The following is a 23963-nucleotide window of genomic DNA, read 5'->3' on the forward strand; positions in this document are numbered from 1 at the left end:
ATTGTGGAGGGGGGCAGTATAACAGTAATAGTGCCCACCCCAACAAGTAATGTAATTAACTGCTGTGGAGGAGGGGGGCACTATTACTGTATTAGTGGCCTAATAGTCACTAGAATTACATGACATTATCCTTCCTTGCTTACTAATGCAGCTCCTGATACCCGTTCCCGCACATAGGATTGGTGCAGCCTCTATCTGCTCCCCGGCTACAGACGCTGCACAGCCAAGGTTCCGGGAGCAGAATAGAACATACACAGCTCTGTGTCAGAGGGGATCCCGGGAGCTGCATCAGTAATCAGGTGAGTGGGAGGTGATCTGATGATGTAGCCTACACCAGCAGACCCGTCCTGTGGACACTTACCGGGTGTCGGCCGATGCTCCTATACTGTGGATTACACGCAGCGCAGGGGTATCGGACCACACCTAGTAGCCCAAACAGGTAGCCAATGACCCATATAGATACCATATGCCAGTCTAAGACGATGACAGGTTCCCTTTATATTTACTTCCGCACTTCCTCATTCACGAGTACAGCACAGATAAGCAAGTAGTGTAACCGCAGCAGAGTCTATAGAAAACCTTCCAAGTGCTCTGGATTCTAAAAACATATACAGAGATAATCAAGAAAGCCATCCACTATAGTATGGTGGTGAGGTAAGAATTATATACAAATCCATAAACTATAGGACATGTACACTGAGAATACTGGCCTCTGTTTCATTATTATTGTAATATGAGATAGGAGAGCAGCTGCTAGACTGGGAACCAGGAGCTAAACTTAGGAACAAACATTTATATCAAATGCAACTGTTTGCCAACGATTCTGTCTACTCCTACAATGTACAACTTTTCCTTATTTCCAGGTAACAGCTGTGAAGGTGTCAGCAATGTGTTAGGGAGAAACCAGAGGGAAAGAAGTTTACCTTAGCAGAGATCAATCGAGTAAAGGAACAGCTGGATATCTATGGGCAGGCAAGGTATGCTGCTTATTACTATATATATATATATATATATATATATATATATATATATATATATATATATATAATTATTATTAATAATAATAATAAACAAAAACTGTAATTTTTATTAAAGAATTATTTATCGAAAAATAAATAACATACAGGCAGCATGAAAATAGTATCAGGTGCTGAGATAATGAGTGAGACTAAGTAATAAGAGACCATAACAAAATAGGGAGGGAGGGGCAGGCAACAGGAAAACTTTTTTTTTTCCCCAACGTTTGTCCCCTAATGTACCAGATTCAGAAATTATATGACTTCTTAAGTGTTTTGATATGATGTATCTTTTGATCACAGGCCTAACCACCTTGTATAGTTATTTGTTTACGTTGGATCTTTTTATATCTCTTTCTTTATTATTTATGAAACAATACCACTTACACCAAGTTCACACAGTACAACAAAGAGGCTGAAAAAGGGGAATCCCTAATTCGGAAAAATCAGACAGAGGATCCCTACTAGAAGACGAAATAATAAAATATAACTTTTATTTGGTCCATATAAAATATTATTCAAAGTATGGGTATCCTCATCAGGATATGAAAGCAGATAAATATAATAGTGGAGAACACTGTGAGCATGTAAATAACCGGGGTGTATGATGTAGATCTGTGGGTAAATAAACCATCAGATCGAATTTAACACTCCTGCCAACAGTGCATCAATGTGACTCCACAATGGTTTTATGCAGTTATTAACTGGGGAAATAATGTATTTAAACCCCATATATGCAAGTAAGAGCAGAGTAAACCCCTGACAATACAATGAAATTAGGATGTAATACAGCATGCTCCTAAAAAGGGTAATCTGCCTGCTATATGTATACCACTTGTATCTTATCTGCATGCAAAACTGATAGAAATTTTCCCTAATCACCTCCACCCAGATGTTGCAATAGACAAGACAAAGTTGGCCACGTATGATCAGCCTGTCATCAATAGAGGGTATAGAAGGTTAAATATATATCATCCAACAGGAGCACTGGAGTCCCATAGTGTCTCAATAGATCAGACAAAGCTGAATAAATAGAACCAGCCTGTCATAGATCAGAGTGGAAAGCCAGCTCACTTGCATCAGTCACATGTAATTGAACAAGAGCAGTGTAGTCTTGCAGCTCTCAGTAAAGGAGAGACAGCTGATAAGATGAAGTCAGACTGTCAGAGACTAAACTGGAGATCCAACTCATTAAGGGTTTGTTTACACTTGCACTCAGTATCCGGTGTGTGCATTCCGCCAGGTTTCCGTCTTAAGCCCCGGCGAAACTGGACAGGGGACGGAAACCCGGAGGTCAACTTTAAAGCCCATTCATTTGAATGGATTTGTAAAGGTGACTGCCAGTGTTCACCTGCGGCCTCTCCGCGGGGAAACCGTTTTTTTTTTTAGCTGGACACAAAGTCGGACATGCAGGATTTTGTGTCCGGCTAAAAAAAAAAGTTTTCCCGCGGAGATGCCACAGGTGAATACTGGCAGTCACCTTTACAAATCCATTCAAATGAATGGGCTTTAAAGTTGACCTCCCCTGTCCAGTTTCACCAGGGCTGAAGAAGGAAACCCAGCGGAATGCACACACCGGACACCGAGCACAAGTGTGAATGAACCCTTATATCAGTTTAGTCAGTAAAACTGTACACATTTCCCTTATAATGAATAAGTTCATCAGAATAAATAGAGAGGAGGGAAAACAATACCCTATAGACCAGTAAAAATTGCCATTCGTGGAGCCTCCATTAAAGCAGAATGTGGAAAGAATACCCGAGCTCAGATGTGAACATACTCTTAAACACAACTCTTTTCCCATGAACATATCCATACTTATACTTGTGAACCTTTGAACATTTTTGCAAATGTAAAAAATGTGGGGGGTTTTTTTTTTGTTTTTTTTTTAGAGTTGTTTCTTGATCAGTTACCACTGGATAGGATCATAAATACAGGAACTTTTATTGGTTGGGCACTGGTCAAAAACCCAGCCATACATTTACATATTACGATTTTAATTGTCTCCAAATTTAGATATGACTGTGCTAGTTTGATAGGTGTTGTACAACAGAAGTCCCTGAACTCTGAATGATGTAATGTCTGGGTTCAGGTTTTTTTCCCTTCAAGTGGCCAGTGTGTTTTAAAATAAAGTAGTATTACTTACCTGCAGACATGTTGCAATCAGGAGCTGTTGACAATATGCGACTTCTTAGGTCAATTCTGAGTTACTAATTTATGAGCATTTTTAATTTTGTGTAGTATTGCTACATTATAACAATATATTATGTGATGGTACACAATGCATCTGCCTTGTATTTTATCTGTGTTTGAAACATAGAATTAGTGAAGTCAGTGACATGTTGATAGACCTCTCTGGTTTTCTGGCCCCTCTACATACCAAACATTGTAACTCATAGGGAAAATATAAAATATCTGTTAAAATTGTGTCTACTTCACCTGTTTTATACTTACAGATATACCCCAGGATGTGTATGATTTCTGGACTTCTGCTGCTCATATCGTTCTGGGTATCAGGTACCACTATTTAATACATTTTGTTTGTTTTTAACCCTAGGATTAGAAGAACTGATGTTTTTCCTAAGGCTAGACTCACATGACCGAGTTTCACCCGTGAAACTCAGTCTGTGTTTTTGCCGAATTTATTGGTGTAACCCTTATGCTGGGAGTGGGACAAGGACATGAATGTAAAAATACGAGAAGGTAATACTGGGGGGTACTGTACTGTAACAGAGTAGCTACAAAAGGAAGGGGAATATATACAAAGTAGTTATACTTTTCCCTTCTGCTCAATCTAGTCCTGGCTTTGGCTTAAAAACTGCATCACAATCTCATACCAAAACAGAGCTTTTCTACAACGTGGACCCTTAGCCTTGAAAGGTTTTTTTTGTAAGAAAATGCAGAAACTCTGCCATTGTCACTCCAAAATTCCAGCGTGACTGTTATGCAGTGTGTTCTAGTGTTCTAATGTTCACTGTTCTGATCACCCTTTCAGTGCTAAATCTCATCTTACTCTATTATCGGGGTTATCCAGGTAAAACTTTTAAAGTTTAAATCTGCTGGGTGCAGTGAAAAAAAATGCATAGTCTCCAGTTCCTTTCGCACTGGTGTCGTCCTGCACTTCTCGGTTTGTCTGCTTTCCCGGATCTCTTCCGGGATTGGGAAGCCACTGATTGGCCTCAGTGGTCATGTGACCACTGAAGCCAATCACTGGTCTCAGCAGGCCTCAGGAAGAGGACATGTGATGTCACAGGTAGTGACATTCAGGCCCTTTGCTAATTGGCCTCAGCGGTTACGTGACCACTGAGGCCAATCAGCGGCTTCAGCACAATCCTGGAAGACGCTGCTGGAGCAGATGAACTAGGAGGCCCGGAAGGTCATCAGAACAATGGGGACAAGTGAGTATACTTTTTTTTTTCACAGCCTCCAGCTTATTTAAACTTTAAAGATTTGTCCATTTTTGCCTGAACAACCCGTTTGTTTTTGTTTTTTGAAATATTGTTTTCTGAAAAATACAGAGACTGCCATTATCACTTCCAAATCCAATGTGACTGTCTTGCAGCTACTCTTACTTGAACAGGCCACCCTTTAAGTGGCAAGTCTCATTTCATTACTAATTTTTTTTTTTGTAAAACAAAAAAAATACAGTGTGTCAGAATTGTCATCAATCACTATGTAAGCGGTGCAATAAAATGATTGGAAAAAAGCAGGGCAGAGGACAGGAGCAAGAGAAGCAACTGTGATATTGTCATGCTATCTATGACTGCAAGTAGTAGCAATAAGAATGTAGGTGGCAAGAGCAACGCTACTTCTGGTCTTGGTAATGCTGACAGTAACCACAGGATTGTTGTACTTCCTGAGAAGGAAGATGAAGTTTTTGATTACTTGGCTCGTTCATCTCAGTCAGTATATTACACCCAAGAGTGATGCTACAGGGCTCTGTATGTTTCTCCTTTTAAACTATTGTTGTATCGAAATAGCGCCGCGTATACGGTACCGGCTCCCATTGAAAACAATGGGAGCGTATACGGCCCGCAAAAGCTCCCACGGCGTCTACGTGCCACATTACGTGTCAAAATACATCGTGTGAACCCGGCCTAATAGTAGTGATGTGGCACCTGCTGAGAAAACATGACTCGTAGTCTGAGTCTTGCTCTTCTTCTTCTTTTGAGAATTTGGATGAGAACAGTCAGCATTTTTTGGATGTAGAAGAGGAAAACATGACTGTTGTAGGTTGATCTAGTAGTAGCAGAAGGGTTGTGGTACTGATAATTGTGTTGGTAGGGGCACAAGGGGGAAATCTTGAGGTAGGAATTATGATGGTGAGCAAATATCTCATGAACAATATGTGTTAGGATAAGACCTGGTAATATAGTAAGGATAACAAGGTAACATCAGAGGAAAAAGGTGATAGCATTGGTGATAGTAACAATTCCATCGAATGCACAGCCCCAACATCCAAAAAACCTACCCAGGAGAAACCTAGGGAAAGCTCAAAGGTAGCAAACACATTTTCAGCACTGTGTGTTCATTTCCAGCTATGTGTGGTCATATCCCTGCTTTAAATCACCATATGCTGGAGAATTTGGGTCTTTCCTTGTATCTCTCAGTGTGGGGTGGTGTTTGCCACCATAAACATTTGGAGCAGCAATTATGGGCAGAGACAATACATGGCCTTCATGGCCCACTGGGTCAATGTTTTGAGAAAAAGGCCAATTATTAGTACCACTCGGTTTGTGCAGGCTGACATTCAGGTGGGGCCCATGCATATACTCTACTTCCTCCTCGCTAGACCACTTCCCCCAGCTTGTTTCATGAGTGTAAGTTAAAGCACTGCCATGCAGTTACAACAAATGAATCTGGAATAGAAATGCCACACAGCAGAGGAGCTGTTCTGTTTTATCCAGCAACAAGTATCCTACTGGATGGACTCCCTGCCAACTACAACTGGGGAGTATACACAACTAAATATAGGGCAAAAAATTGGCAAAGCAATATAAATAGAACACTATGCTAAAAAAGCGCACTGCCACAGAAAATGTTTAACAAAAAATATATAAAGCTTTATTTAAATACATTTTAAAACATATATAAGACAGAAATAATGAATGGGGTGATAGAACCAAACAGAACAATGAAGGCCCAAGATGGAATACTAATGGTTGATGATGAATAAATGACACTTACATTACATATATATAAGGATATGTGAAACATCCATGGTTTCTAAAGTGCATATATAACATATAGTTTTTTAAAGTGCAAATATTCTGTGAAATAACATGATACCAAGTGGTAAATTACCTATGGGTGGACCTTCATGTAGTGAACGCGCCCGACACGCGTTTCGCCACTACCGTGGCTTCGTCAGGGGGAAAAAAGATGAGGAACTCATAGGGAAAATATAAAATATCTGTTAAAATTGTGTCTACTTCACCTGTTTTATACTTACAGATATACCCCAGGATGTGTATGATTTCTTTTTTCCCCCTGACGAAGCCACGGTAGTGGCGAAACGCGTGTCGGGGCGCGTTCACTACATGAAGGTCCACCCATAGGTAATTTACCACTTTGTATCATGTTATTTCACAGAATATTTGCACTTTAAAAAACTATATGTTATATATGCACTTTAGAAACCATGGATGTTTCACATATCCTTATATATATGTAATGTAAGTGTCATTTATTCATCATCAACCATTAGTATTCCATCTTGGGCCTTCATTGTTCTGTTTGGTTGTATCACCCCATTCATTATTTCTGTCTTATATATGTTTTAAAATGTATTTAAATAAAGCTTTATATATTTTTTGTTAAACATTTTCTGTGGCAGTGCGCTTTTTTAGCATAGTGTTCTACAACTGGGGAGTGCTTCCAGTAACAATGGCATCATGAATATTGTGACTGTACTGCCATTGGGTAGAATAACACATTGTCCTTGAATAGCGCAACATCATGTTGCTGCAACATTCTTCTCCAATAAAAGGATACGGTAATTATTAGAAATGAGCGAGTAGTATTCAATCGACTACCTCCCCTACATAGTTATTGGTGTAATCGGTCGAATACCACGCGGTAAATGCAGTAAAAATTTGATGGCCCTCCCACCTTCCCTGGCACTTTTTTGCACCAATAACTATGCAGGGGAGGTATTTGAATACTACTCGCTCATCTCTAATAATTATAGGGGTTTTTTGTTGTTTTGTTTTGAAATCCACTTCAACCAGGCACACTGTTGCAAATTGCACTTACATGTCCCCAAAAAGGGCTAATTTTTATATAAAACCATTGCTTTTTCCAATATATCTGCCACATGTGTATTAAAAAAAAAAAAAAACACAGGTAAGCATCTTTTCCCAAACCAGGCTAGTTTCTGGATTTAAAACGTGTGTTAAAAATCATGGAAGAAAGATGATAGATCTAATGTATTGAAAAATATAGATTGACTTTTGAACTATGGATCAACTTATGTGAATGAGACCTTAGTTAGCCAACCCTTAAAGGGGTTGTCCATTTTCTGCAATTGGTGGATAGGCCTTCAGATGTAGAAAGTACATAACCAATTTAACAATTTTTATTATTTTTTATGTAGATTGTGAGCCCCATATAGAGATCACAATGTACGGTACATTTTTTTTCTCCTATCAGTATGTCTTTGTAGAATGGGAGGAAATCCACACAAACACGGGGAGAACATACAAACTCCTTGCAGATGTTGTTCCTGGTGGGATTGGAACCCAGGACTCCAGCGCTCCAAAGCTGCAGTGCTAAGACATATGCTAAGGCATTTTCTACGCCATTTTAATTTATAACCCTGCCGGTACTAGTTGTGCCAAAATTAATCATTTTGGTACACCTCGGAAGTTCCTACACACCAGAACTATAATCTGTGCAAGTTTTCTAGGATGAGTTGTAGTACATTTTACAGGCCCATGCATCCGCACACTGGCATGCCTTAATCTCTGTCCCCTTTCATACAATGTGGTAAACAGGTTGCACATCTATGCCCATCTCTGCCAGTGTTCTAGCATAGACATAGAGGGAATAGTGAATTCTTCCCACTGTATGTATTTCAATGTTAATATTTACCATTGTGTTGTGCACATTGACCCGTATCAGTCTAGTCTGTTGCCAAGCCTTAGTTTTACCACTAAACTACTATTAAAGTATCGCCTTTCAGGTTTAATATTCAATCTCACATAGCGTGAGGCCAGATCATAACTGTTTTGTTGTTTGGGGTTTTTAAAAAAAAAAAAATTTGTCTTGTCATAGAAACAGCAGAAAATAAAGTTTCCAGACAACTCACAAAGACACCAATGGAGCCCCCTCACTTATAATGAGGTCTGCTGGGTTGCAGCATAGCATCCATCATTTTATTGGAAAAATGTGCTGCATCGTGCAACATTTTTTTTCCAGCAGAAATAATGGAATCTGCATTGAGAGATCTGAATGAATTCTCCAATGTTGATGTGAACCTAGCCTAAGTAAAACTAGATGCCGATAAGGACAGTTGAACATTATCTCTTTAATAAAGATTATCACAACCATAAACCTATTTAGATTGCGAAATTACTGCTGTATAACACTGATAAAACATTAACCTCCTTACTTTATTATTTTGGTTCTAGATGAAACAACAAAGGCAGCAAAATTATTCATGAAAAAAATGCAGCTTTTCCTCACCATATGACCACCTCCTAAGATTACCTAATAGTTTTAGAATATTTTACCTGACTTAGATGAAATGGGAATATGACTTGACGAACATGGACATGGCTTAAGGTTTAAACAGCTCAATACTAAGACAAATAGTGTAAAGACACCTCCACTGTCATGTATGTACTAACCACAGGTAAGTAACATGCCCACACAGAATAAACAAAGTATTGCCACCATACATACCCCCTGACGAAGCCTGTTGTATACAGGTGAAACGCGCGTCGGGTCCTTGTATTTTTTGGGGGTATGTATGGTGGCAATACTTTGTTTATTCTGTGTGGGCATGTTACTTACCTGTGGTTAGTACATACATGACAGTGGAGGTGTTTTTACACTATTTGTCTTAGTATTGAGCTGTTTAAACCTCATGGTATGTTTGCCTGATATATAGTCCTGTTCATGGAGCCATCCATTCCATATCCTTATGTTAACATATTAGTACATGTAGTCTTGTCTACCCCTTTTTAATCCCTGTATTATTTACATGTGTCATGTTGTTATACTATTTTAGTAGTATTTAATAAAAGTTATCTTTAATATTTTTGTACAATTGTGTGGTTGACTTGTTTTGTTGCTATGGTTATATACCCACACATAGGTTTCTATATTTGCCTCATCTGTTGCTGAAAAGACCATATGTACCTAAATGGTAGATGGTTACTATGTGGACCAATTGCCACTGGTAATGAAATAACATGCTTAAAAGGGTTGGCCACTTTCAGACCAATATTGACAAGCAAAAAGAGATACAATTTTCCAATATACTTTCTGTATCAATTCCTCACAGTTTTCTAGATTTCGGCTTGCTGTCATTCATTCTGTTACTTCTAGAGCAGGGATAGGGAACCTTCGGCTCTCCAGCTGCTGTGAAACTACAACTCCCATCATGCTCCATTCACTTTCATGGGAGTTCCAAGAACAGCAGAGCAAGTATGCATGCTGGGAGTTGTAGTTTTGCAACAGCTGGAGAGCCGTACGTTCCCTACCCCTGTTCTAGAGGATAAAACTCTGACCATGGTCATGTGATTTACGGTCCACGGTCATGTGATGAGTACACAGGTGTCCCTCGTTACAGTCCCAGCACAGTAATCAGACATCTGCCTGGTAATCAGCTGTGCACCTGTGTGCTCATCACATGACCATGGACCATAAATCACATGACCATGGTCAGAGTTTTATCCACTAGAAGTAACAGAATGAATGACAGCAAGCCGAAATCTAGAAAACTGTGAGGAATTGATACAGAAAGTATATTGGAAAATTGTATATCTTTTTATTGTACATTTGTTTGTCAATATTGGTCTGAAAGTGGCCAACCCCTTTCAGTTACAAAAAGACAAAGGAAAATCACCACATGAGGTGGTGATAGTCACATACCCTCACTAACATACTGACGCGCATTTCGCCTATCCTGTAGGTCCTCCATGGTGTTCGGTGAAAATATTACAAAAACTTTGGGCTTGGGTTCACCTTCTGCAAACTATTATTATACTCTTGGGTCTCTTCAGACTGTCCTCTCCTGGGCTCTGGTGCGACTACCAGCAGTCTTCTGCGCATCTGACTGATGTCACAGACGTGGGTTACATTCATGTCATTATGTTTTGTCATGCCGGCCTGACCCATGTCTGTAACATCATTTAAGAGGCCCAAAGACAGCAGGGAGTCGTGCCAAAGCCCAGGAGGGTGAGTAAGACTATTGTTTTTTTTTTTGTTTTTTTTCACCTCCCCTGGGCCTCTGATCATTGTACTTTGGGGTCCAATAAGTAAATAGGGGCTGTTACCTGCTTGAGTAACTCCCCCAGGTAGCTGTCTATTTAAAAAAACAAAAAAAACAACAGCCAGCTCCCCTAAAGTTGATATGACAGTAGTTCCGCCACTGAGGTCTAAGCATTCAGTCCGCCTGACTTGATTCCTACCAAGCTCCTCCCAGTTTCTTAAAAAGTGTCAAGTGAGGTGCAGAAAGGGGAAACTGGCACATCTTTGGTGAAGAAAAAAAAAGTCCATGCATTAAAAATGCACCAAACCTATGTCTATCTGTATCAATTTCCCCCCCTCTCTGTTTTAATGACTCTAAAATGTTTTGTCTTCCAGCCTATAGCTACACAGTTGTTACTGGAATTGTAGGTGAAGGCGTGATTCTACCTTGCACTGTTGAATACAAAGACAAATTTTCATATAACACTTTAAATATTATTTGGAGAACTGAAGGCGTTCGTGTGCATCATTTTTATTATGGAAACGTTCAAGAAAAACACCAGGATAAAATGTTTAAGGGAAGAACACAACTTTTTTATGCAGAGTTTCCTAAGGGAAATTTATCTCTCTTACTAAATAATATCCGGATATCTGATGCTGGAATATATGAATGTATTGTATTTATCTCAAAATACACATTCAGAATAAAAACAGAGCTTGTGGTACAAGGTAAGAAACATTTATCATTCTATATAATGAGTATGATATATTCACATAGAACTTGTATAGTATAACTGTAACTATATTGTAATGTGGATATGACATGCCTGATTATCATGACTATATTAATATATTCCATTCCTGTATTCATATGTATAAATTTCTACTTTTTCATGAGACCCCTAGAACTCAGTGGATCAGTTTTATGAGAGACAATCTGATTTTATAGCCCACTGCAACTTCAATGCATCTCTTAAAGTGTATCTCCAACAAGTCCATCTCTTTACATCATTTAATAGATGCTGCTCCGCTGACTCTGGCACAGTTGTATGTTTTTTTTTTCTCTAGCCCCCCCTGTTTCTAAGCAATCAGTGCTTAGTTTTGGTGCCTCATATGCTTTTTAGCCTTTGGAGAGTAGTTTCAGTCAGGAGCAGACAAGGGGCCCCCTGCGTGACACTGCCCTTCTCACAGTACAGAGCTTAAATACCCCATCCTGCATCAAAAATTCCTGTGCTTTTTGGGAATGGTAGGAGTTAGACAGAAAATTCCAACTGTACTGGAATCCGTGGAGCAACGTCTATTTACAGATGCTAAGAAGTACAATTGGAGGTGGTGAAAGGCCCTCTCTGATCTTCTAGAGCAGGATATGAAATGCAAGCCATACTGTAATTGGTGGATGTGGGCCCATACAAAGTTGAGTTATGTACTTTCTGTTCAGGCAGGCATAGCCGAAAAGAGGGTTATGACAGAACACAAGTCCATGTATAGATCTTAAAGGGGTTAGCCAGGCCCATTGAAAAAAAAAAAATCTATTCTAGACATACCTTTGATTCACTAATCCTCCTAGCCATTTTAGAATTAGCCTGCTTTTATTGATATGCTAATTATCCAGCACAGAGCACCGGAAATCTGTGTGATGTTTCCTGAGCACTGTTTGTGAGATATGTGTAAAGAAGGGGGAGGTGAGAGCCAGGGAAGGATGATGATGATGATGACGACGACTCATCATCAACCTTCCCCTTCTTTACAAATATCACACAAACTGAGCTCAGGAAACATCACACAGACTTCCCCTTAGAACAGTCCAGTATTTAGAATGGGTACAGGCCATTCCAACTCCAACTCTGTCCTAGAGGACGCAGATGAGTTGAATACAATAGTGAAGAAGGGAGCCATCAATATAGCACAATGTAGTGATGTAACTTACATTGCATCTATTGCTTATTGAAGCCTCTGGGAGCAGAGACAGAAGAGAACTATGGTATGGGGAAAGGTGAAAGTTAGGTCTTTTTACAATGCCTGATGCACTGTGGTGTGGGGACAACTGGAAGGGAAACATGAACATGAAATTGTGGGGGCAACCAGAAGCGGGACATGATACTGTGGGGCGACCAAGAGAGGGACATGAAACCATGGGGTCAACCAGGAGGGGTACATGGAGGGGAGTGGCTATTGCTCTTCACCACTGATCCTTTCCATTGTAGCAAACTAGGGTGACCCCTGTGACCTGGCCTTCCTTTCAGATCACTCTTGGGGAAATGCAGGGGATGTTTGGCCATGCAAACCTAGGTTTCCTCACTGGTTCAGCAGTGGACACGTTCAGTAAACAATATGTTCAGGAAGTCTGGACTTTGCAAGCATGGGGACATGGGATTGCCTTTTAAAACTTGTTGCCTCTGAAGAGATGATGGTTCCCTTTTTACAGCTAGCTACAGACTGAGGCTAGGTTCACATGTGCACTGAACGCTCCGTCATTCCGGTCGGCCAGCAGTTACCTACTATTATACTGAAACTGACAGAGAAAAGTCCTCCATGTAGGCCTTTTCTCCCTGCCGATTACTGGCGGTTTCTGTGGTGGAGTCTGCCACGGAAATTCAACACAGATGTGAATCTAGCCTAAGGAAGTAACTCAGTTTAAAAGCTGGGGTGACCTAACAACCACCAAACCATCTACTAGAAATCCAAAGCACACACCTGCTTTTGTAGCAACATAGAAATGGCTGATCAACTCTTCAGCTTTCTGGCATGAGTTTTGTTAAAAAATTTTTTGGAAGAGGAGATCCTGTTTCGGCCTGTCTTGGTCTTTGCCTTGCTCTACCTACTTTCAGAAAAAGTAGCGAGCAGGATGCAAAGATAACAATGTGGTAAAGCTTTGGTGCAAGAATGGACCGTGCACCAAAAATGTGCCACCTTTACACCTATCCAGAAAACTGCCGTAGTTGGGTTAGTAAATTCCCATTATGTAGAAGACTACAAAATAAATACAGACTCACAATAAATACAGATTGCAGGCCAGACCTCCAAACTAAATATGACCTTCAGAAAATACCCCCTAAATAAATATAGGCCACTGAATAAATACTTTAGATCAGATTCTAGAACACTGACCAATGAATAATTATCGGCCTCAAAATAAATCATACTTGTCAAATTTTAAGATGAGATCTCATAATGCATAACCCATTTGAATACAACCCCCCCCCCCCAACATATGTTATGTTAAGATCAGCAGAAGGGACCGGCAGAATATAAGTAACATATAATGCATATAATGTTTTACCTTGCAATGAACGCTGTAAAACCAAAACCTGTAAGAAAATGGCATAATTGTATTTTCTTTCCAATTCCACACCATTCTGATTTTTTTTCTGCTTCTCAATACATTGCAAAAAATATTAAATGGCACAATGATGAATTACAATTTGTCCCATAAAAATAAGCTCTTGTGTTACTCTGTGAATGGAAAAATGAAAATGTTATGGCTTTGGGAAGGTAGGGAGTATATAACAAAAATACAGAAGCTAAAATGACTGTGATGATGAGTTAAAGGGGCCCTATCATTGGGGATATGCATTTTAAACTAAGGACACGTTGGAATAGCCTTTAGAAAGACTATTCTACTCCTACCTTTGGTTCAGTCCTTTATGTCGCCGTTTTTTAAATAAATTGCTTTTTCATCTATGCATATGAGGCTCAGAGAGCACAAAGGGCGTTCCCCCTGAGCTACAAGAACAGCTTCGTCATGGCTTGAATGCCTCCTCCTGAGCCTTTGCATCACGCCCCCTGTGATGTCCTGGTCCTCCTATTCACTGCTTAAGCAGCTATGCTATCTTCAGAGGGATTGAAATCTCACGCATGCGCTGTACATGAGCGCAATACACTCATGTAGGAATAGAATAGATGGCTACTGAGCATGCGCTCTCAGCTCTGCGCATGCTTGGAAGCCATCTTTATTCTATTCCTACACAAGCTAGGACGACCAGGACATCGCAGGGGCATGATACAATGGCCCAGGAGGTGGGATTCAAGTCATCAGGAAGCTGTGCTCATTAGCAAAGGAGAATGCCCCTTGTGCTCTCTGAGGATCATTTACATAAATGGAAAATGTGATTTATTTCAAAAATGGTGGTGTTGAGATCAGAAAAAGGTAGGAAAAGAATAAGCTTTCTTTTTAGGCTCTTCTAACATTTCCTTAGGTTAAAATGCATATCCCCAATGGTAGAGCCCCTCTAAACAAATAAAATCCTCACTACAGGAAAATACACTCAGCATGTCAGTTATTGTGGGGGGTTTAGCTGTGGTTTTCAGAGCACCCACCATTGATGGAGCCTTTCCTAGATTCCTCACTGCTCTGGTCAGTAGTTGACCAGGTTTAGGATTAACATTGGATCTCATCATAGGTTCATAAAACAGTGTGTGTTAGCATTCATAATATGAGTGTGTTAAATTCACTGGTCAATGTTAGGCTATGAATATTTTTAAAGTAACTGTATATTTTTAATCACATTTTAGATAAAGCCTTGGGATTTACAAATGAAAGTTCAGGAGCTAATTTCTCCATCCTAGTCTTGATCATTTGTGTTGTGATCGCATTCGTTGTATTTCTACGGAGGAGGAAAAGAAGCAGAGGCAGTCCAGGTTTGTATTCATAATGGAAATGCCATTACTATAGCATATTATAATAAAACATAAATCATTAAGATCACTATGACTGTCAAAAGTACAAGGTACTGAATGCTTTCTTGTCATGGAGTCCACATGTTTAATAGGGAATATAACACCACATCTAGCTAATTTAATGAAAACTGTTTGACACCAAAACTGGTTGCTATGTGTTAGACAAGGTCAACAGGATGCTTGTTTAGCATACAAGTTGTAATATGCAGTCACAAGTAAAGTATATCCAAAAGCAGTTAGTCTGTGACTGACTGTAGCTATTTGTATTCGCTGTCCTTCATGTGATCCAGACCTAGATTGTGGAGACTTAGGCTAGCAGTACCACATGTTTTGTTTTGTCAGTGTTGCAGCCCAGTTTTTCCTTTGTGCAGAATATTTCCCTTATTGTATCCTTACTGTGATACAGCATCTCCAATGCAGCACATCAGTGACCCCCAAGATGAGAAGGGCATAAGTGAAAGGGTTTTTCTGAGAGTTAAATGGGTTGCCCAGGATTTGGAGCATCCCATAGGATTGCTAGGGTAGGTCTAAAAATAAAAAAAACTTTCTCTCCTATGCATGGTACCCCTGTTGTCTGCTCCCAATCCCTTTACCACTGCATATCGCTGTACGTTGCACCAGAGCTGTGAGGCTCACATGACCACTGAGACAAGTGAGTGGCCTCAGCAGTTGCTGGATCAGGATAGGTCACCAGTATCTGACTGGTAGGATTCAGACACCTCGGATCCCCAGAAATCATCTGTAGTATTCAGGCTAGAGCTGTGGACTCTTCACTGAATACTTAGCAGAACTCCATACCTTGTGTAGGGGCTGTGCTTGGTACTGCAGCTAATCTTCAATCACTTGAGTGGGACTGAGCAGCAATAGTGACCTGTGATTGATAAACATGATGTTATTGAGACAGAGAATTGGTTGCAGCTCTTGTGAGTGCCATAGCCTCTTCAAATAGCTGATCAGCAGGAGTCCCCACCAATCTTATATTAATGACTTGTCCTAAGGATAAGCCATCAATATTTTAGTCCCAGAAAACACCTTTTAACCTTATGGCAACAATACATGCAAAACATGAAATAAACAAAAAGGACACATTTTTTTGTCTTGTTTTCAGAAATGCAATCTAGAAGAAACTCACAAGATACTACAAAAGACGAAAGAAAACCAACTAAAGAAAAAGAGAGCTGAGTAACTTTCAAACATGGAATGGTTTATAACAGAACTGTATAGTAAAAACCAGATTTGAAGACTGAAGATAAGCATCACACACTGTAGGAATATACTATGAAGTCCATTAACAATTATTGGACTGCTTGTCCTTAAACTGTCAAATAAAATGGCACCATCTGATTTTGTAGGATTTATGAGATTAAGCACATTTTGGGGAGAGTCTTGATGTAACCCCAAACCAGCATCAAACCTATGAGATCTCTTGGTTAGATCAAATTTCTGTAGGTGGCCATGCACAAAGTTGTTGGCTCCGCTCAACCCAGTCATCTAACATGTATGAAGATGTCTTCACTCTCTTCTGAAGGCAGATCGGAAAAAAAATGGTCGGGCATGATGAATTTCAACATGGACTAAGTGTGAATGGGGTGTTAGAAGCAATAACTTCCTTCTGTTAGGGAGCATTCACACTACCGTTGGTGTCCGACTGCAGTGTCCGTTGCTACTGTCCGTTGGATTTCATCTGTTGTCCGTTTGTATCCTTAAGGGTCCGTTAACAACCATGTCCATTTTTTTCAAGCGGACAGAGAAATCACACATACAGGATTTTTTTGTCCGTTTGAAAAAACGGACAGAAAGTGTCTGTTTTTCTTTGTTTTTTTTAACATTGAGGTCTATGGGCAACGGACATATAACGGACAATAACTGATGGCCATCAGTTACAATCCGTTATTTTCTGTCCGTTTATTTTCTGCACATGCTCAGAAAGCATAAACAGCAAAAAAGAAAAAACGGACAGTATAAAAAAACATTAAATGGATCAGTTAAAAAAACCGGACACATTAACATCAGTTAGCATCAGTTAGTGTCCGTTAATGTCCGTTATGATAGGTGTCCGTTGTTTTTCTTTTAAACGGACACCTTCATAACGGACACCAATGAGGTTTCATTTATTAAGGGAAAAAAGCTTTCCAAACCAAAACTGCCTTTTGTATTCACAAACACACACACACACACACTGCTGTGAAAAATTATATATAATATATATACACTGAAGCAACTACATGTCTCTACTGGGGATTTTGACTATTATGGTTTACATAGAAGGGTTTTCGGACATCCTACTGTTTTTCTTACTTAAGACCTATCCCCAGAAGAGATTATTAGTATCTGATTGGTGGGATTCTGACACCTGGACACCGTACCAACCAGCTGTCCTTGCTGCCACTTGGTGTTAAAAGCTATTGAGACCTTCAGAGCCAAAGCAGCTTTGCACCTATTCCACTATTAGGTTCTTCCAACAGCTTCTGTCCATTTATATAGTCTTTGGTACTTGGAGGCAGCAAGATCAGCTGATAGTTATGAAATCTCTGTGTCAGACCGCCATCAGTCAGATATGTCTAACCTATCCTGTGGATAGGTAACACTACACAACAAAAAAAAAAAAACTTTCTGCTGATATCTTAGTATACAATTATCGATCTTAGTCAATTCGAACATGCTGATTTTGAATATGCAAACCGTTTTTCTCTATCACCCTCCATTCTTAAAATATCCACGGTCTTAAATTTTATATTTCAATTAATTACTGCGCTTGAAGAGAACTCTGTGGCTTCTGGCTTCCTTCATAGTTGTCGTTGTTTGCGACGAATTAGATTCTCTTTTTCCAGGCATGTTGAAAATTGGCAAACTGCCAATTGGGATTAAAGGTGTTTGCTCATGTCACTTTGTCTGCACTGGAGCAGATCAGATAATATGCAAATAAGTGTACACACTGAGGGTTAGTGTGTGTTTACACAGATAGATTACAAGACCTGGCTTTGTCAGAAGGTGAGATAAGAGCAGTGTAATATAGTATGTGAACATAAATTCATAACAGTCATGAAGCCATGTCATTTACCGGAATAAAAAGTAGCCTATATTTTAATCGAGGTTACAATCTATCTTTGTGCCGAATTTCATTCAAATCCATTCAGCCGTTTTTGCGTGATTGAGGAACAAAAATCCAAACATACAAACTTTCACATTTATAATATTAGTGCCCCAGTGTTTTCCAATCAGTATGAAAAACACTGGGGCACCTGAAAAAAAATCTTAAAATTTTCTCTTCTGTAGTTCAAGAGAACACATGTGAAAAAGCTGCTTTTCTGTTGTTACAGATTTTGCTGTGTTTTTTTTGAGCCAAGTCAAGAGTGGATCTAGCAGAAGAGTTGACTATAAATAATTCCTACGTATCTCCCATTCCTTCTGAAGCCACCCTTGCCTTTGGCTAAAAAACAATGTAAAATCTCCAACAAAGAAAGTAGCTTTTACATAATATGTTGCTGCTGTCTTTTTGTGGTTTAGTGTCTATATTACTATTTATCCGATATTATGAGTTTGTGATGTCTTTTCATGCACGGTCACAGATTGAATTCAATCAAAGTAGAAATTATATTGTGTTAATATGCAAATAAATTGTCTATTTTTTCTTGATTGTGTTTCTCATTTTTTTCCTTATTTTATACTTATAGAGGTTGTTCAAGATTTGATATTAATGACCTATACTTAGGATCGGTCAGCAATAGGAGATCAGTGGAAGTCTGCCACCCAGAACCCCCACTGATCAGCTGATTTTTGCACTGTGTATGCATCTGTTGCAGCTCAGCTCCTATTCACTTTAACAATCTGATACTGATAACCTTTGCAGGTAGTTTCAATGGGGACACAGTGCTAATTCGGCAATGCTGTCCTATCATTCTCAGGAGGGATCCCAAAGGTCCCAAATCTTGAAGAGTAAATCAAGTGAAGGCTTAAACAGATACAGCAAAGAATAATATTAAAAAGCTCTGACAAGAAATTTTCTAATTTTACATTCAGAGTAGAATGTCCATTATTTTGAATATATAAATGCAATAAAACATAAGCGAACCTGGGGAGTGGTAAAATTCACTTTACTGTGGTTGTTTGACATCATTTTCTAATATCTATCAATTTTCTTTATGTTGGCTGTAATATTTGCATACTATTACCCATGTATATCAGCAATAACTGAATTCTAGTAGCACATAAATAAAAGCTATCTGTTTATACCACAACTTTATGGATGCTTATGAAGGCAATACTGTAAATTATAGTTAGTTCTCTCATACAGAAAATCATAAAAAGCATAGAGCGTAGTAATTAGCATATTTAATAAAGATGCAATGGACCCCTTTTATTTTATTTCAGAATTATTAAGTGCCAGTGTACTGATCCTGTGCAATTTGCTAAGTCATTAAGACATAAACCTAACTACTTGTAGAGAAATAATTACTAAAATCATTTAGGTCCTGCAGGAGAGAGGTTGATATACAACATTTATCGTCTGTTAAACACCAGTGCCATTACATTGCTTAGTAGAGATTGGGAAACTTCTAGGCTGTTTATTGCTTTTATTTTATGCCACTATATAGTCATTGTCAACTATACAAATGAAATTAAATTGTTATTGCTTGAAAGGATTGTCTCCAGAGAAGAGCCCCTGGCCATATATTGGCTTAGGGCTCCCCGTTATGCCTCAGAATGGAAACTTTCCCTGTGAGAATGGCTCTCGCTATGGCAAATTCAGAGCATCCATTTATTACATGGACTGCAATACATTTGAATGGCCAGGATTTCATGTCATCAATCCAAATCTGCTGTGGAAATATATACCATATAAACTTGACTTTCCACAGAGATAACAGCTGATGCCATCAGTCAGATAAGCTGAACCCATGAGGATCGGTATTGAGTGAAATGTCTTGTTGTCAAGGCCAGGACCCCACCTTGCAACCCTGAAACACCACGGCAAGGGGCCACACGGTGGCTCAGTGGTTCGGATTGCAGCCTTGCAGTGCTGAAGTCCTGGTGTTCCAATCTGCCAAGGACAAAAAAAACATCTGCAAGGAGTTTGTATGTTCTCCCTGTGTTTGCATGGATTTCCACCCCTTATTCCAAAGACATACTGATAAGGGAAAAAATGTACATTGTGAGCTCTATGTGGGCTCACAATCTACATTTTAAAAAAAAAAAAAAAAAAGAAAAACACGGTTAAAAAAAATGCTGGAACATGGACAAGATTCTGGTAAATCCCATCCACACATCACCGAAAAAAATCTTCAGCGTTTTCCGTATAGGTATAATAGGGGCAGAAACCCGCAGAGGAAAACTCTGCAGATTTTCTGTGAAAAACGCTTAGTATTTCCGCCACTGTCTTTTTCGTAGCATTTTGTGCCGCGGTTCACTACTTGGGGCCTTAGCTTAAAAGGAGTCCTCTGTGTAAGAACACCCCTTCCTTGGGAGGCAGCTTATAATGTCAAGACAAACATAATAAATCTACTCTGCCATCCTCTGGATCACTGCTATAGTACTATAGATGGAACTTAATGAAACTGTGTATTTTTTTTTTTATCTATTACTAGTTATTTTTTTAATTTATTTACTTATATATCGCCATTACATTTTGCGGCGTTTTACAGACATTGTCGGTCACTATCCCATATAGGGCTCACAATCTCAATTCCATATCAGTATGTCTTTGGTAATTTTTGTAACTTATAAGTTGTATATCCACCTGTCAATATTTACTCTAGGACGAGTATCTAGTTTGTCAACTTTTATGTGGAATATGGTGATATTGCTAGAAGTCCTAGAGTCAGATTGTCAATTTAGACTGAAGAGAAAGCAGTTAACATGAAAAATAAATAGGTAGACTACTTAAAGACAAGCCCTAGCAAACATTCAAGACAAAATAAGGCAATTCACATAATAAGATATGAAGCAATTACCTCTATGTATCTGAATAGTTTCACAAAACAAATAGGTCAAATATAAGCGATCAGTCTGGAGGACCTTCAAAATTTATTTCTCCTTCAAACAGATGACTAAATGTTGAAAAATTGCATAAAGAAGACATAATTGCTTGCCTCTTTCCTCAAACTTGCTTTTCAATTATTCATGCTATTTCCACAAGTTTAATTTGCACAGAATTAATATCACTGCACACATTCATTATACAAGAGCTGCCTGATAGATAATGTTTAATTTGATCAACACATTTTAGTTTACCGTCTGTTAACCTTACCAAGACATATTGAGAGTTGACCTCAGTCAACATTTCCTTATCCTCAAGAAGATTACATTCTTTGGTTCATGTTGCATAACGTTTCATATATCACTTGAACTTTTAGAACACAAAAATCCAATATATATTCGCTTTTCATGTTTTCCTTTTTTATTAATTTATCCTCCTTAACCAAGTAAACTTAGTATGTATTTGTACTGAACCCCCTTCTTGTCATTGTCTAGAATATGTATATTTTAAAGAGGCTCTTTGGGCAGAGTAAGCAGTAGCTGCAACACCGAAACTACGCCGTGCTCCTGGTTTATTAGGCGTGCCTTTAGCCTGTGAAGCCCTGTATTAAGACTAGCATTCAAAGCTCCAGTCTTAGTAAATTTCCCCTTTAGTAAATCAGTTTTATCTTGAGTGTTTCGTTAAAGAGAATTCATGGGATAAATTGGCTTATTGCTAAATTTCCAAATTCACTAGATACATCCTACCATATAGGTGTGTGGAGACTTGTTAAGCCTTTAGCACTCCACTTTGCAAGGAACTATGGGAAGAATATGCAAATCCGCCTTCCATGATGTAATTAGGAAGACAGTTGCTGCCTCATTGTTGCAAACCAATAGAGGGCGCTCACTGGAATGTGCAAGCCTGTCTTAAGACAGGATTCCAGTGAAATAACCCAATAATGGCTGCTCCCTTTAGCCTCATGCCCGACCTTCCAAGAGGCCTTTGTTTAGCAATGACGCTGGGATTATTACCAGGTTATAGTCTCTCAATCGAGGACAGCTGTTTCGATCTGGTTGGATCTCATCAGCTCGATGTAGAGAGGACTATAACCTGGTAGAGGTGAGAGGCTTAGACAGGGTTCGGGGGATATTGTCACTCCTTAGGGAGAGACCACCATATAGGTGTGTGGAGACTTGTTAAGCCTTTAGCACTCCACTTTGCAAGGAACTATGGGAAGAATATGCAAATCCGCCTTCCATGATGTAATTAGTTAAGACAGGCTTGCACATTCCAGTGAGCGCCCTCTATTGGTTTGCAACAATGAGGCAGCAACTGTCTTCCTAATTACATCATGGAAGGCGGATTTGCATATTCTTCCCATAGTTCCTTGCAAAGTGGAGTGCTAAAGGCTTAACAAGTCTCCACACACCTATATGGTGGTCTCTCCCTAAGGAGTGACAATATCCCCCGAACCCTGTCTAAGCCTCTCACCTCTACCAGGTTATAGTCCTCTCTACATCGGGCTGATGAGATCCAACCAGATCGAAACAGCTGTCCTCGATTGAGGGACTATAACCTGGTAATAATCCCAGCGTCATTGCTAAACAAAGGCCTCTTGGAAGGTCGGGCATGAGGCTAAAGGGAGCAGCCATTATTGGGTTATTTCACTGGAATCCTGTCTTAAGACAGGCTTGCACATTCCAGTGAGCGCCCTCTATTGGTTTGCAACAATGAGGCAGCAACTGTCTTCCTAATTACATCATGGAAGGCGGATTTGCATATTCTTCCCTTAGATACATCCTATTAATATTATAAATGTGAAAGTTTGTGGGTTTGTGAGTTTGGATGTTCGGATGTTTGTTCCTCAATCACGCAAAAACCGCTCCACCGATTTGGCTGAAATTTTCCACAAACATAGTCACTACACCCGATTGCGCAATAGGCTACTTTTCGTCACAATAGCGCACATACATTTGTGCCAGGACCCCCACAAAACCCAAACTCACACCACCATCTCTGCAATCTCACACACTTTGGACCATAGCAAGCCACAAAATTCATATTGCCCTCTACAGCCTCGCCCCTAACCCCACACAATCACATATACATATACTTTACCACTTTGCCCTTCACCTTAACGATACTCCAGGAGGTTCTCTTTAACGCTCCAGAGCAGCCATGTTTGCCGACCCCCACCGCTCTGACAATCCGCGACACCGCCCACCCATGTCAATACCCCTAGGCGGTCTAATAAATGCAAAAAAAAAGTTTAAAAAAAATATAAAAACAAATAAAAAGGATTAAAAATTCAAATCACCCCCTTTCCCTAGAACACATATAAAAGTAGTTAAAAACTGTGAAACACATACATGTTAGGTATCCCCACGTCCGAAATCGCCCGCTCTACAAAGCTATACAAATATTTTTCCTGTTCGGTAAACGCCGTAGCGGGAAAAATGGTCAAAAGTGTCAAACCACCGTTTTTTCACTGTTTTGATTCTGATAAAAATTTGAATAAAAAGTGATCAAAGCAATAACATTTCCCGAACATGGTAGAACTACAAAGTACACCCGGTCCCGCAAAAAAAAAACACCCTATAAATCCCTGTACACACACCTATACAAAAGTTACGGCTGTCGGAATATGGCGACTTTTCAAAAAAAAAATTTTAAACAAAGTTTTGGATTTTTTAAGGGGTCAAAATGTAAATAAAACCATATAAATTTAGTATCCCCGGCATCGTAACGAAACACAGAATATAGGGGACATGTCATTTTGGTTGCACAGTAACGCCGTAAAACCAAAGCCCGTAAGAAAGTCGGAGAAATGCATTTTTTCTTCAAATCCACCCCATTCTGAATTTTTTCCCTGCTTCCCAGTACATTATATAGAA

General features: G+C 39.4%; 1 protein-coding gene across 2 annotated transcripts; it reads left to right on the forward strand.

Annotated features, from left to right (window-relative positions):
• The first annotated feature begins 15 nt into the window (after nt 1-15).
• Nucleotides 16-18746, forward strand: LOC142204967 (V-set domain-containing T-cell activation inhibitor 1-like). 2 transcript variants are annotated; one of them, XM_075276306.1, is made up of 6 exons: nt 16-299; nt 864-977; nt 3473-3533; nt 10830-11162; nt 14946-15071; nt 16219-18746. In XM_075276306.1, exons 3-6 carry the CDS (start codon nt 3485-3487, stop codon nt 16290-16292), a joined length of 582 nt encoding a protein of 193 aa, XP_075132407.1. In that variant the 5' UTR covers nt 16-299; nt 864-977; nt 3473-3484; the 3' UTR covers nt 16293-18746. The 2 variants fall into 2 exon arrangements, with proteins under 2 accessions (XP_075132407.1, XP_075132408.1); XM_075276307.1 differs by lacking the exon at nt 16-299 and adding an exon at nt 354-654.
• The last annotated feature ends 5217 nt before the right edge of the window (nt 18747-23963 follow it).

Source organism: Leptodactylus fuscus, chromosome 5 (assembly GCF_031893055.1).
Source record: "Leptodactylus fuscus isolate aLepFus1 chromosome 5, aLepFus1.hap2, whole genome shotgun sequence".
NCBI lineage: Eukaryota > Metazoa > Chordata > Amphibia > Anura > Leptodactylidae > Leptodactylus > Leptodactylus fuscus.